This window comes from Pimephales promelas, chromosome 2 (assembly GCF_988280905.1).
Source record: "Pimephales promelas chromosome 2, fPimPro1.hap1.1, whole genome shotgun sequence".
NCBI lineage: Eukaryota > Metazoa > Chordata > Actinopteri > Cypriniformes > Leuciscidae > Pimephales > Pimephales promelas.
The window spans coordinates 10,248,789-10,261,054 of NC_142770.1; the positions used below are offsets into that span (position 1 = coordinate 10,248,789).

The window sequence follows — 12,266 nt, forward strand, 5'->3', positions numbered from 1 at the left end:
CGAAAACGGTTATTCGAATCATCTTGAATTCCATAACTTTTTGTCAGCACTGCCTGGAGATGATCCGGTGCGATTTTGGTGAAAATCGGACAAACCGTCTAGGACGAGTTCGCAAAAGTAGGTTTTTTGGAAAATTCAAAATGGCGGCCGTTTTTTTATGACGGAAAATGACGTCATAGGGTGCGATCGAATCGGCATGAGCTCAGGAACAAGATGAAAAAAGAATTTTGTTGATAGGCCTTACGGTTCAAAAGTTATTAGCATAATAAAAGTGAAACTTTGGACAGTTGGTGGCGCTAGAGGGAATGAGTTAGAGACACCAAAATTGGTGTATTTAAAGTTGGGACTGTCCTCTATCAGAATGTCAAACCAAAACAACTTTCCCGCAAACCGGTCTATGGGCTGCCATAGACGCCCAGTCGGAAGAAGAATAATAATAATAATAATAATAATAAGAACCGGCACAGATACAATAGGTGCCTCCGCACCTTCGGTGCTTGGCCCCTAAATATCTTAATGGAAATTATTAACTGTGCACCACATCCTAGACACAATAAATGTGAATTTAAATGAACATCTAGTTCGCTCACTCCATCTTATTTTGTTTCTATGGTTACAGCACGCGACATTGTCGTGAAGCAGTCTGCTTTACGGCAGGGGTTGTCAGTTGCTCCATGTGGCACCATGTGAGTGCATAATAACAGTGAAACTCAAAGTATTCTGCAAGCTTTTAAGTGTCTGATAAAAGATCGCAAAACAGTGTATTGACAGACAACTCCGTTGCCTTCTTTAAAGCGCTTCTAATTGTGTTATTTTGCGATTTAGCCTGTAGCGACGGGTAACGGTGAAACCTGCTGTGTTCTCTGATCTAACGTTAGAGATGTTCTATTTCATCGGTCTCGGGCTGGGCGATGCTAAAGACATCACTGTCAAAGGTTTAGAGATCATCCGACAGTGTAGTCGCGTTTATTTGGAGGCTTACACTTCCATACTGACCGTCGGGAAGGAAGCTTTGGTATGTGGATCATTAAACATATTATTAGGTCTGAATCATGACGGTTGACAGCTCGATATAGGTTATATCTCGATGAAGACTGATTGCATTTTGAAATATTGCTGTAATTTGAGACCTAAGATGGAGAGATAGTACTCACGTGCCAGCAATATGCAGGTTGATGACAGATGACGCTTGGAATGATCTAAATAAATAAATAAATAATTAACTTGGATTAAAACACACATGCCATATAATGTGATAATTGTGTTCATTACTTTTTCAAATATTTCTAAAAATGTTTATTCCATTTTCTACAAGATTCTAAAATAAGCATGAAGTAAAACGTACTAATTTCATAAAAGTTTGTAAACATATTTTTCAAGATGAATGATGAATCATGAACATTAAGAATATATATTTTGGTTTCTCAGTTTGACCTGAACTAACCGTGGCTTTTTATCAGAGGTCAAAATACGTGATATTTTAAAGGACTTTACTGACTATCTGTGATGTCATTTCCTGTTTAATAGTTTTCTTGTCTTTTTTTTTATTGCAAATTAAAGAAAACATACAATAACAGAGAACAGAAGAGGAAAAAATAAAATAAATACAATAACAATAAGAGAGGGGTTACAGACATCAAAATAGATTGCATTAAGTTATACAAAACAATACAAAATAAGAAATTAAAGGTTCTTTACAACAGACTCAATAGAAACCTTAGAGTTTAATGGTTTTGAAAGATTTTTAAAGGAAAAAAAAGGACTTTATATCAGATGAAAACATTCTAAAATCCAGCTTAAAATGAATGGTTCTGGCTTTGTGAAGATGAAACTTGCCCAGAAGACAAAGCAAAAATACAGTATAATTAAAATTAACATCATTAGAACGAAAATATGATAAAAAAAAAAATAAATAAATATAGAATCTGAAATTTGTACCAATTTGTTGCAACAGTAAAGAACTAACAAGGTAACATCTGACCAGAAAGATTTAGAAAATGGGCATTTAGTTTTCTTATCACTTGACAACAAAATGACTCCCTGCATGTTGGTTACCGCATACTAACTGATATGGCGGAGAAAAGTTTTTCTGATATTAAATATTTTGTAAGCATTGATAATATAAGATTATGCAACCACACTTAACCCAATTTTAATTTTATTATAATTTATTTATTTTCTATTAAAAAAAAAACATTATATAACACACTTTGATATTCTGGACTATTTTGGACTTAAAAATATCATAAGTAATATGAATTCCATTTTTAATATTTTGAGAATCTACTCAACCAGTCAGATTTCCCCCCTTTGCTTTCATGGTTTGTTTCAACTATCCAATAAGAAATTCAATTATATTTATTTGTATTTTTTTATTTTTAATTATATTAATTATACTTACAGATATAATGTTATTAAATTATTATTTGTCTGCAAAATGAATATCAAACATTTATGAAAACCTGCATATGAAACTTAAATACGTGATGATCTGAAATATTGATATATGTCTGCTGCCGTTGTTTTCTGTCTCAGGAGCAGTATTATGGGCGCGAGTTGCTTCTGGCAGACAGAGACATGGTGGAACAACAGGCGGACGAGATCCTGAAGGGAGCAGATGTCGGTGATGTGGCGTTCCTGGTGGTCGGTGATCCTTTTGGGTAAGACTAACTAACCACTTCGAAATCTACAGTAGCCAGTCTCTGCTGTTAAAGACATATTTGATCCAACTGCAAACTTGACCTGAACTAAAACATCCGGTCAGACTGTTGAGGAGGACTTACCCTCAACAATATAGTTGGCAACTTTCTGTGTATATTTGTCATGTAATGTTTTGAGTCACTCCCACAAATGCAATGACTTGACTAAATTCAGATGTTGCACAGGCTTTTATATAAAATGAAAATAATATATGAAGAGTTCAGATGCAAAAGCCTCTAAATGCCATTTGAAATTTTCTTCTAAAATGACCATTTTTATCAAGCTTGTATATTTAAGTTCAGTAATTTCACTTAAATGACAATTAATAGGTAATCTCCATTACCATTTAAGTGAAATTACTGAACTTAAATATACAAGCTTGATAAAAATGATCATTTTAGAAGAAAATTTCAAATGGCACTTAGAGGCTTTTGCATCTGAACTCTTCATATATTACATGAGAAATCAAATGAAATGTTCAGACTTGTTTGGTTCATTTTGATTCTGATAATGCCCTTAAAGGAGTAGTTCACTTGACCCTGAAACTCTCATTTGAACTTTGAACCGTTTGGTTCCCAATTAAGTGCATTATGGAGAAAATGCTGGAATGTTTATATCAAAAACTATAATTTCTTTTCGACTCAAGAAAGAATGGCGTGGACATCTTGGATGACATGGGGGTGAGTAAATTATCAGCAAAAGTTTTTTTTTAAAGTGAACTACTCCTTTTAAGTACAATCAAGTGCACTTAAAAGCATGCATGCACGCCTTAAACAAATTTCCCTTTCAACCAAAAGTATGAAAAAACAGCAAGAAATCCATCAGAATTCACTTCCTACAGCCTGTAGATAAATAATGTAAATGTTTCATGTTATTCCGAATATTTGAACCACAGAGTGGTTGAGCACCAATGCTCTGGGCTGCAATGATATCGGTCTCACAATAAGTGGGATGTGGACGCCTGAGGTCTGAGTACTTTGGGAACTCTCCAGAAGAGATGAGCTAATTACACCGCACTTTCCTGTCTCTATTGTTTCTAGTCACGGTTGCGAAGTGTTTGGCTCCAGCGTTTTTCCATCCAAACCACCAAAACCCAGATAGTGGGGGGAGGGATGGGGGTCTGACTCCTCATTTCCCTGCACTTATGAGCTTGTGGGTTCAATAAAATGTAATGATGTATTCAAGATTGAAAAGGACAAGCGTTTGTGGTGCAATTTGGATTGCTTCCAAATTGTAAACAGCACAACACAGTAGTAACACAGTCTGCGGTTGGCGCATATTTTGGATTAATGTGCGCAAAAAACAAACAAATTTTCGCTTCTCTCCAGGGCCACAACTCACAGCGACCTGGTTCTGCGAGCACTGAATGCTGGGATACAGTATCGCGTTATCCACAATGCCTCCATCATGAACGCGGTGGGCTGCTGTGGATTGCAGGTACATTTACCGCTATTTGGCGAATTTTCACTGGCGAAATCCAGGCGTTTCAATAGGAATGTACGAATTGTGAATTTCATGTCAGGGCGAGATATTTCCCCAGAAATTGGTCATGCAAATTAGCTGCGTCGACCACAAAAAAGCTGGGGTGCGTTTCCTGAAAGCATCGTTAGCCAACTATGGTCGCAATTTCCATTGAACTCTATTGGAAAACGACGGAACTTGCGACCATAGTTGGCTAACGATGCTTTCGGGAAATGCACCCCTGAATGGTTTTGAAATCAACGCCTTTGTCAGTTGTGCTTCATACATCGCTACACAAAAGTTTGCCGAAATGTCGCTTATATGTGACCGCACCTTAATGCAAAGCTTCCCCATGGTGTCATTGTCAACATGTACTTTCCGGAGAACATAATTAGCTATAGCGCATCATTCGTGCCCAGTCTCTCGTGAAAATGATCAAGCGGCATTACGGCCTTTGTGCTGTAGGCGTCCCAGCGGAGTCTATCAACGAAGCCTGGTGGCCATCAATAACAGCCCTCTGTATTGACCTGTCAGGGCAGCTTTGTGTACCAAGAGGCCCCAGATGCCGCCCTAAGCTCACGATGGGCATTTTCAGTTGATCTGAGATCAGTGGCGCCATTTCTAAAGGGTATTATTTAGGTAGGAAGGAAAAGCAGGTCCTAAATCATCTACCGCAGCTGCCGCACTTCGCTACAGAGGGAATTGGTAGGTTAACTCACGCTTTGCAATTACTGTTTTGGGTACTGATTAAGATGCGCTAATTGGACTCTTTTAAAAAGCTATTGGTTCACTTTTAAAATTTTTTTTGCTGATTTACTCCCCCTCCCCCATGTCATCCAAGATGCCCATGTCATTCTTTCTTCAGTCGAAAAGAAATTAAGGTTTTTGATGAAAACATTTCAGGATTTTCTCCATATAATGGACTTCAATGGGAACCAAACGGTTCAAGGTCCAAATGAGAGATCCAGTGCAAACTGTTCAAAGGGCTTTAAACGATTCCAGACGATGAATAAGGGTCTTATCAAGCGAAACGATCACTCAGTTTTATAAGCTCAAATGGTCGCCTTGCTCTGTTCTGTGATGCGCGTTCGTGACTCTCCTGTTCGAACTAGTTCATCAAAATGAACATCTTTTTTTCGAGTCATTTGGTTCATTTAACGAACTAAATGAACGAATTGACTCGAAAAAAGATGTGTTAAACGAGTTACGAACGCTCGTCACAGAACAGAGCAAGGCGACCATTTGAGCTTGTAAAACTTAAACTTTGTTATTTATTTTTTAAATGAGCGATCGTTTCGCTTGATAAGACCCTTATTCATCGTCTGGAATCATTTGAAGCCCTTTGAACAGTTTGCACTGAATCATATTAGTCATATCAGACTAATACTTTACAAGGTCTATAGAACGTAAAGTGACTGTAATGACACTTTGTTGTGTCAGCTGTGCGGCACTCTAGTGTTTACAATGATGTCATGCCCACTGAATAACAGGAAGCACCTTGTCGCTGAAAATGGTCTACATTAACACACTGAAACATAGATGCTGTGCGAGTAAAGTAAATATGAATGTGATTGCGTTTTCCTCCTTAGCTCTACAACTTTGGTGAGACGGTGTCCATTGTGTTTTGGACGGACACGTGGAGACCTGAGAGCTTCTATGATAAGATCAAGAAGAACAGGGATATGGGCCTGCACACGCTGTGCCTGCTGGGTAAGCACTTCCTTCAGGTCTTTGTTAACGTGATGTTATATTTAGATAGAAAGTTATATGATGTCGGACAATTGGCATGCTCAACGCTCTGTCCCGTAGCTCACATGTCCCCAAGCAATTATCCAAGCATGCATGTTTGTTGCATCTTTAATAGTCACTGTAGCAATGAATGTGTCAAAACCAGATGCGACGACCCCCGTATTTTGACGTCCCGTCAAATAGGCTTTTCCCTTCAGGGGGCACATTAAACTTGGACCCGCTGCAAATGATTTGGTTCCCCCAAGGCAGATGGTAGCAAATAATTTACGTTTAAATCTGTGTGCCGTAGAGATTTCCAGCCAACTCTCAATAAACCCCCAAAAGTACCAGTGGGATTTCCCAGTGGAAGTCGTCTTTGGTAATGAATGTTGGTAAAATCGAAGTCTACGGATCGGTGGTCGTGTCTCATTGGCTGGTGGGGCCAGAGTCCCCAGGTGCTTCCCAGCTGAGGAGTCGGAGAGCAAGAGCGAGGTCCAAAATGAGCAAGAGAGGGATCAGTGTTATTAACCTCATTATTCAAAAGCAAACAGAGGGAGGCGGGGATCGGACACCCCCCCCCCATTCCACCCTTGGCCGCAAGTCTGCTTATCTAACACAATAACCCGCAGACACAACAAAAGCACACACACAGACAAAACACAGAGACTATACGCTGCATCCATTCATCATAATGTTGCTAACAAGACATGGGCTATTAATCAAGCCGGCAAATATTGGTCAATTCATTTGCTCATGTTTCTATATTCGTTTCAAAATAAGATCTAAAAAAATCTACGCCCAACATAGTCAGATCATTCTGTTTCAAATTTTGGCATGCTACACAACAACTACAGCCACTTTATTTGTTAATTTTTTAACTTAAGCAATATTTTTAATAAGGTGTAGTCTTCTCACTGACAAAGTAGGGTAGATTTAAATAAATAAAAATTAAATTTAAATGAATAAAAATTAAATTTAAATAAATAAAACAAAAAAAACTAAATTTAAACGAATAATAACGAAAGTTAAATACCGTAAATAAAACAAAAAAAGCTAAATTTAAAAGAATAACAATGAAATTTAAAATAAAACGAAATTTAAATAAATAAAAAAGATAAAAATAAAAAAATGAATAACTTAAATATATAGAAAAACGAAATTTAAATAAAGAAAAAACGAAATTGTGACGTGACATCCTAGTAAAATCTCAAAGTCTCGCAGTAGATTCATTTAGATTGATAATAACGGGTAAAAAGGATAATACGTTTTGTTTCTAATATTCTATTTTCCACAATGTCGAAGTAATGCAATTTAGCCCAAAATACAAGCGCAGGCATGCACTTCTAAACATACAAACTCCGCTGTTCTGCACTCTAGCCAGAAAAATACTCCCGTTGCAGGAACACTTTTAGTAGTCCAAAAAGAAGCAAATATTTTTAGTAGCTATAACGAAGTTATATGATAAGTATTATATTTCACCAGATGTTATACTGTAAAACATATTCAAGCACGAATGAGAACCGTTTTGAGTGGGATGACAAGTGTGCAAAAAAAAAAAACGATTATTCGAATATGACATTTTCAAATCGAATACCAACCCATCGAACGAATATTCGAATATTCAGGTCCAGCCCTACTAATTAAAATGATATTTTTAAAAGTTGGAAGGTACAAAACTTAGAAGTAAAAACGCTTTGCGTAGCGAAGAAAGAAATTGTCCTGTTTTACTGTAGCCGAAGTCTAGCCTTGAACTTGTAGACACGGTGTGAGAACATGACTGGTCATGATTTGTACATTTGTCTTTGCTTTGTTCTCAAAATGGGCCTCTCTCAGGTGCAGTCTGAAAATGTACTTAACTCCAGACTGCGTGGGGTTAACAACCCCAGATGGAGGGGCGACCTACTATTTATGATGTGACAGAAACATCCAGAGAGGCCTAGTTTATAAAACCCGAGCTTATTGTATCTTACACTTACAACTCCCCTATTTCACAGATATCAAAGTCAAAGAGCAGTCCATGGAGAATTTAATGAGGTAAGACTCTCACTTTCTGATTTTCTGTCGGGATGAGGGGGTTCTGCTGATTTATATCAAGTCTGTGGCGCTTTTCCGGGAGGGTCGACTTGTGGTTTGCAGCAGACATCGAGTTAACATTCATGCGAATTGCAGGGGGGCCGACTGGTTGAGCTGGAAAAAAAATAACAACAGTAAAAACTGTGGCAGCTTGTTTGACTTGGACGCATGATATGTTATCATGGACCTTCCCTGGGATGCCTCCAGAACTGCCACATTATAATTTTCCCATCTGAAGCCTTCAGAAATATGTTTCATCGGCAATAGGGAACTTCATCCTCTGCTTTCAAACTTGAACTCCAAGTCTTTCCGAAAAACCTTCATTGGTGTTGAACTTGAGTTATTTCTCCTCATAGAAGATGGCTGTAAACTCCTTGCTCTCTCCTTGGTGTCCTATAATTATCTCCCCCCATGGTTGCGCACTTTGTGTAATTTTATATCCAATCCACATAAACCCCAAATGGGTTTTAGTGTTCCACTATGTACGCTATAAGGAGACGAGCATAAGGCCTGGTGCGGGTTCACTGTTCAAGGCTGGAAAGTGTGCTAATGTCTCCCAGATTTATTGGCACTGTTGTACCATTACTCGGAAATGGAATAACCATATGCTGCATGATTCTGGTCACAGTCAGATGCTTGTCCGGTGAAGTTGATGCCCTTCACTGCAAGGAGGGGGAAACGGCCCCGAAAAGATATTCAAAGCATGTTTCCAGCTTCTTCAAGTTGACTGATTTCATCAAGGATGGATGGCTAATGCACCTTAAAGCATGGCAAGTATTTTACTTAAAAGCTCAGATGTAAATTGCATTAATGGGCACCTTCTTGCTAAGTGTTCTGGAACCCAACTGCAACTTCAAGTTACCTGCGCCTTAAAGGGGTGATGAACTGAGAAATCAAATTTTCCTTGAGCTTTTGACATCTAAGAGGTCATCATATCATAAGAATATACTCCAAGTTTCAGAACTGAAAACGTCCTTGTTAGTCCAATAAAAGCATTTGACACCAGCCTCAGCAAACAACAAAGTTGGGAACTATGACGTCAAAGAGGATAAAACACCACCCCCGCAGAAGATCAACGCCTACTTCAACATGGCCGGGCTAGCCCCGCCCACCGATCCGCGCATTACACGCATTGCTAAATAACATAGGCCTACCTCGTGATGACAAATCGGATCGAGCTACCGAGCAATACAAAATATTGTACAGCGTCTGGTTGTGAAAGAAGACAGTCGCTGCATAAGCTTCCTCTGGATTCCAATAGGACTGCATGGATAAACTTTATTTTTAATGACTTTCCAGCTGATGAGGGTAAAACATCGTCATCTGTTCGCTTCATTTCACTGAGGATTGTTTTGTAAACATGACTGGATTTGCAGACCGATTAAAAGAACGTCTATATTGGATCTGACAGGAATTGTGCAACACGGACTCTGGGTCGAACATGTATGGACGAATCATTCCGGTTGCCATTTTACAACATTGGACGTTTTCAGAACAATTTCCCCCAAGTGCATCGACGAGTGAGTCGAAACTCATTATAATATGCAAAACTGTTATCCACTCACAGCAGTGGGCGTTTACTTCCGTCTTCAATGCGAGACGCCCATAAAAACCGAGCGTTTTTTAGCTAGGCTCAAAACTAGGGTAGAAAATAGCCTTACTTATTCATTTTGATGTTTTCCAATGCAAAAGCCAAGCGAACGTCATAAGTTGACCTCAGATAACAATATAATAAAATTTAAAAAGCCAGTTCATGACCCCTTTAATGGCTCAGATCTAATTTCAAGACAGGAATTGAGACAAATTAATAGAAGATACCAGACACTTCTGCTCACTTTAAAGTTTACAAGTCCCCTTTTTTTTCAGGGGTCGAAAGATTTACGAGCCTCCCAGGTACATGACTGTCGCTCAGGCAGCTGAGCAACTCCTGGAGATCCTACAGAACAGACGGGATGGTGGCGAGGAACTGGGTAAGAAACTCTTCCAAACCTTTCTAAATTGCTTGAAAACCTAAATGAACTCTGTGGTCGAACCATCTGGACGTCTGGCCAGCTTGAGATACTGGCAAGCGTTGACGGAAAATTGAGTTAGGTTTGATTAAAAAGATGTTTTCATAGGTTTATCCCATGTTCTTTCTTTCAATGCAGCAATGACTGAAGACACAGTGTGTGTTGGTCTGGCTCGGGTCGGAGCTGAGGACCAGGCCATTCGTTCCGGGACGCTGCGTGAGTTGGCCTCCTGTGACCTGGGAGGACCACTTCACTCAATGATCATCAGTGGACACCTTCACCCTCTGGAGGTGGACATGCTGAAACTCTTCAGTGATCCCGAGGGATTGAAGACCTTGAAGATGACTGATAGTTCCACATACATTTCATGATATCCAAGAAGATTGTGCTCCTGAAGAGAAAGGTTCCCTTCCCAGGACAAGTGGACAGAAGTTGGTCCACATGAGAGATCAAATTTGACCTCTTTAACCTTTAAGCACCGGTCGGGCCAGAAGATTTAGATTGGGAGTGGGATGGTTATTTTGATGTGTGGCAGTCATGTTCATGCTGTCAAAAAAATAAATTATGGAATTATAATAGAGGAAATGGAAAAGGTTATTGTGGACCAACTGCATCTGGGTTGCATTAGTGCCTGTAAAATTGAGCTTTCTTCAAAATTGGCATCATGTTTCCACACCAAGAGCCTTTCTTTTGATGGAAATGTCTTAATAAGAATGTAAATAAGATAAAAGTGAATTCTGAGATTCTTTTGAGAATGTACCCACCCATGTCATAATGGATGGAGATCGATTTTTTCATGCAATAAAGACACTCATTTCGCTGCCACTGATTACATCAACGCCCAACATGTGGTTTGACTGTTTTCATCTACATCTGTGGTTTTGTTTGTGATCTCTCATTTCATTTCTGTCAGCATGACTTGCATAGAAAGTGAACCAAGCAATTGTCAAACAAACTTTCTGGTTTGTTTAATTAAAAGGGGTGGTTTACTGCTTTGTTTATGGGGTGAAATATAACATGTATTCGTGGTTTTTCTTTTTTAAAAAGTCTTATTTTTCATAAATTTCACCTTTATTGTCAGCTGCGTTCTCCTCTGTCATATAAACGACCGGTTGACTTCCTGATTCTATGAAACCACTCCATCAGAAACAGGCAGTGGGCTCAGATTGGTTAGTTTGGGCCAGTGTGTTGTGATTGGCTAAACTGGAGTACACGTTGTCCGATCATAAAGGCTAGATATGTCGCCCACGCTGCTGGCCAATGGAGGTCGACGTCTGCACCTGGCGGCCATCTTGTCACAGGCAGCTCGCTCACTCGTAACATTGTGTTAATGGTACATGTACTATTTAAATGACCATAACTTGCTCAATTTTCTACCGATTTTCAAACGGTTTGTTATAAACGTCAGAGATGTAGTTATGATACTGCATACTTATGAATAAAAAGTGTAAAAATAAATAATCACCCAGATAATTATAGCCACGTTAACGTTTGTAAGAAACCAACCCGTTTGTAAATCCGTCAAGATTTCAACGAGATCACAGTATTTGTGTTCGTGCTGACCACTCATCTTTTCATCAGCTTGTCTGTGACAAGTTGGCCGCCGGTGATGACGATGGAAACTCCGCCGTAACACATCTAGCCTTTATATAACTACATATATGGTCCGGATACCAGTGTTGTAGTACTCGAGACTCGGACTCGCCTCGGACTCGGTCTCGAGACCATATTTTAATGGTCTTGGTCTTGTCATGGACTCGTGTCCATTTGGACTCGGAATTGACTCGTACTCGAACATTTTTTTTTTTAGGACTCGGAATTATTCCCGAGTCCACTCGAGTTCAATTAAAAATATTTTTCATGATTATTAATGTATGTTAATAAAATATTTCTTTAAATTGATTGACACGCCCAGTGATTGGCGATTTTCTAGTGCGCAACTGCGCATAACAAATTGTAATAAAATTACTTTTAACACCACCTACTATGTGGCCTTTTTACCCTAAACTGATCATATTTTTAAAACTCTAAGTAAATTCAGTAAAAAAAAAAAAAGGATTTCTCTAAGTAAATAAAAGTAAATTAGGTAATCAACCCTCACTGGTCTCGGACTCGACTCTCTATGGACTCGGTCTTGACTCGGACTCGACTCTCTCTGGTCTCGGTGGCGACTCGGACTCGAGTGAGGTGGTCTCGACTACAACACTGCCGGATACTTAACGCCTGTAGCGAGGGGGGGCGTGGTTCAGCGAAGTCTGTTGCGTGGAACAGAGCCGCGGGGACGGAGCCGAGCGG

The 12,266-nt window shown here is 39.2% G+C and overlaps 1 protein-coding gene across 1 annotated transcript; it reads left to right on the top strand.

Moving 5' to 3' along the window:
- Positions 1-654: 654 nt before the first annotated feature.
- dph5 (diphthamide biosynthesis 5) lies at positions 655-10,439 on the top strand. Its single transcript, XM_039682919.2, has 7 exons — positions 655-1,015; positions 2,536-2,660; positions 4,029-4,137; positions 5,751-5,871; positions 7,884-7,923; positions 9,829-9,932; positions 10,110-10,439. Exons 1-7 carry the CDS (start codon positions 881-883, stop codon positions 10,340-10,342), a joined length of 867 nt encoding a protein of 288 aa, XP_039538853.1. The 5' UTR covers positions 655-880; the 3' UTR covers positions 10,343-10,439.
- Positions 10,440-12,266: the final 1,827 nt, after the last annotated feature.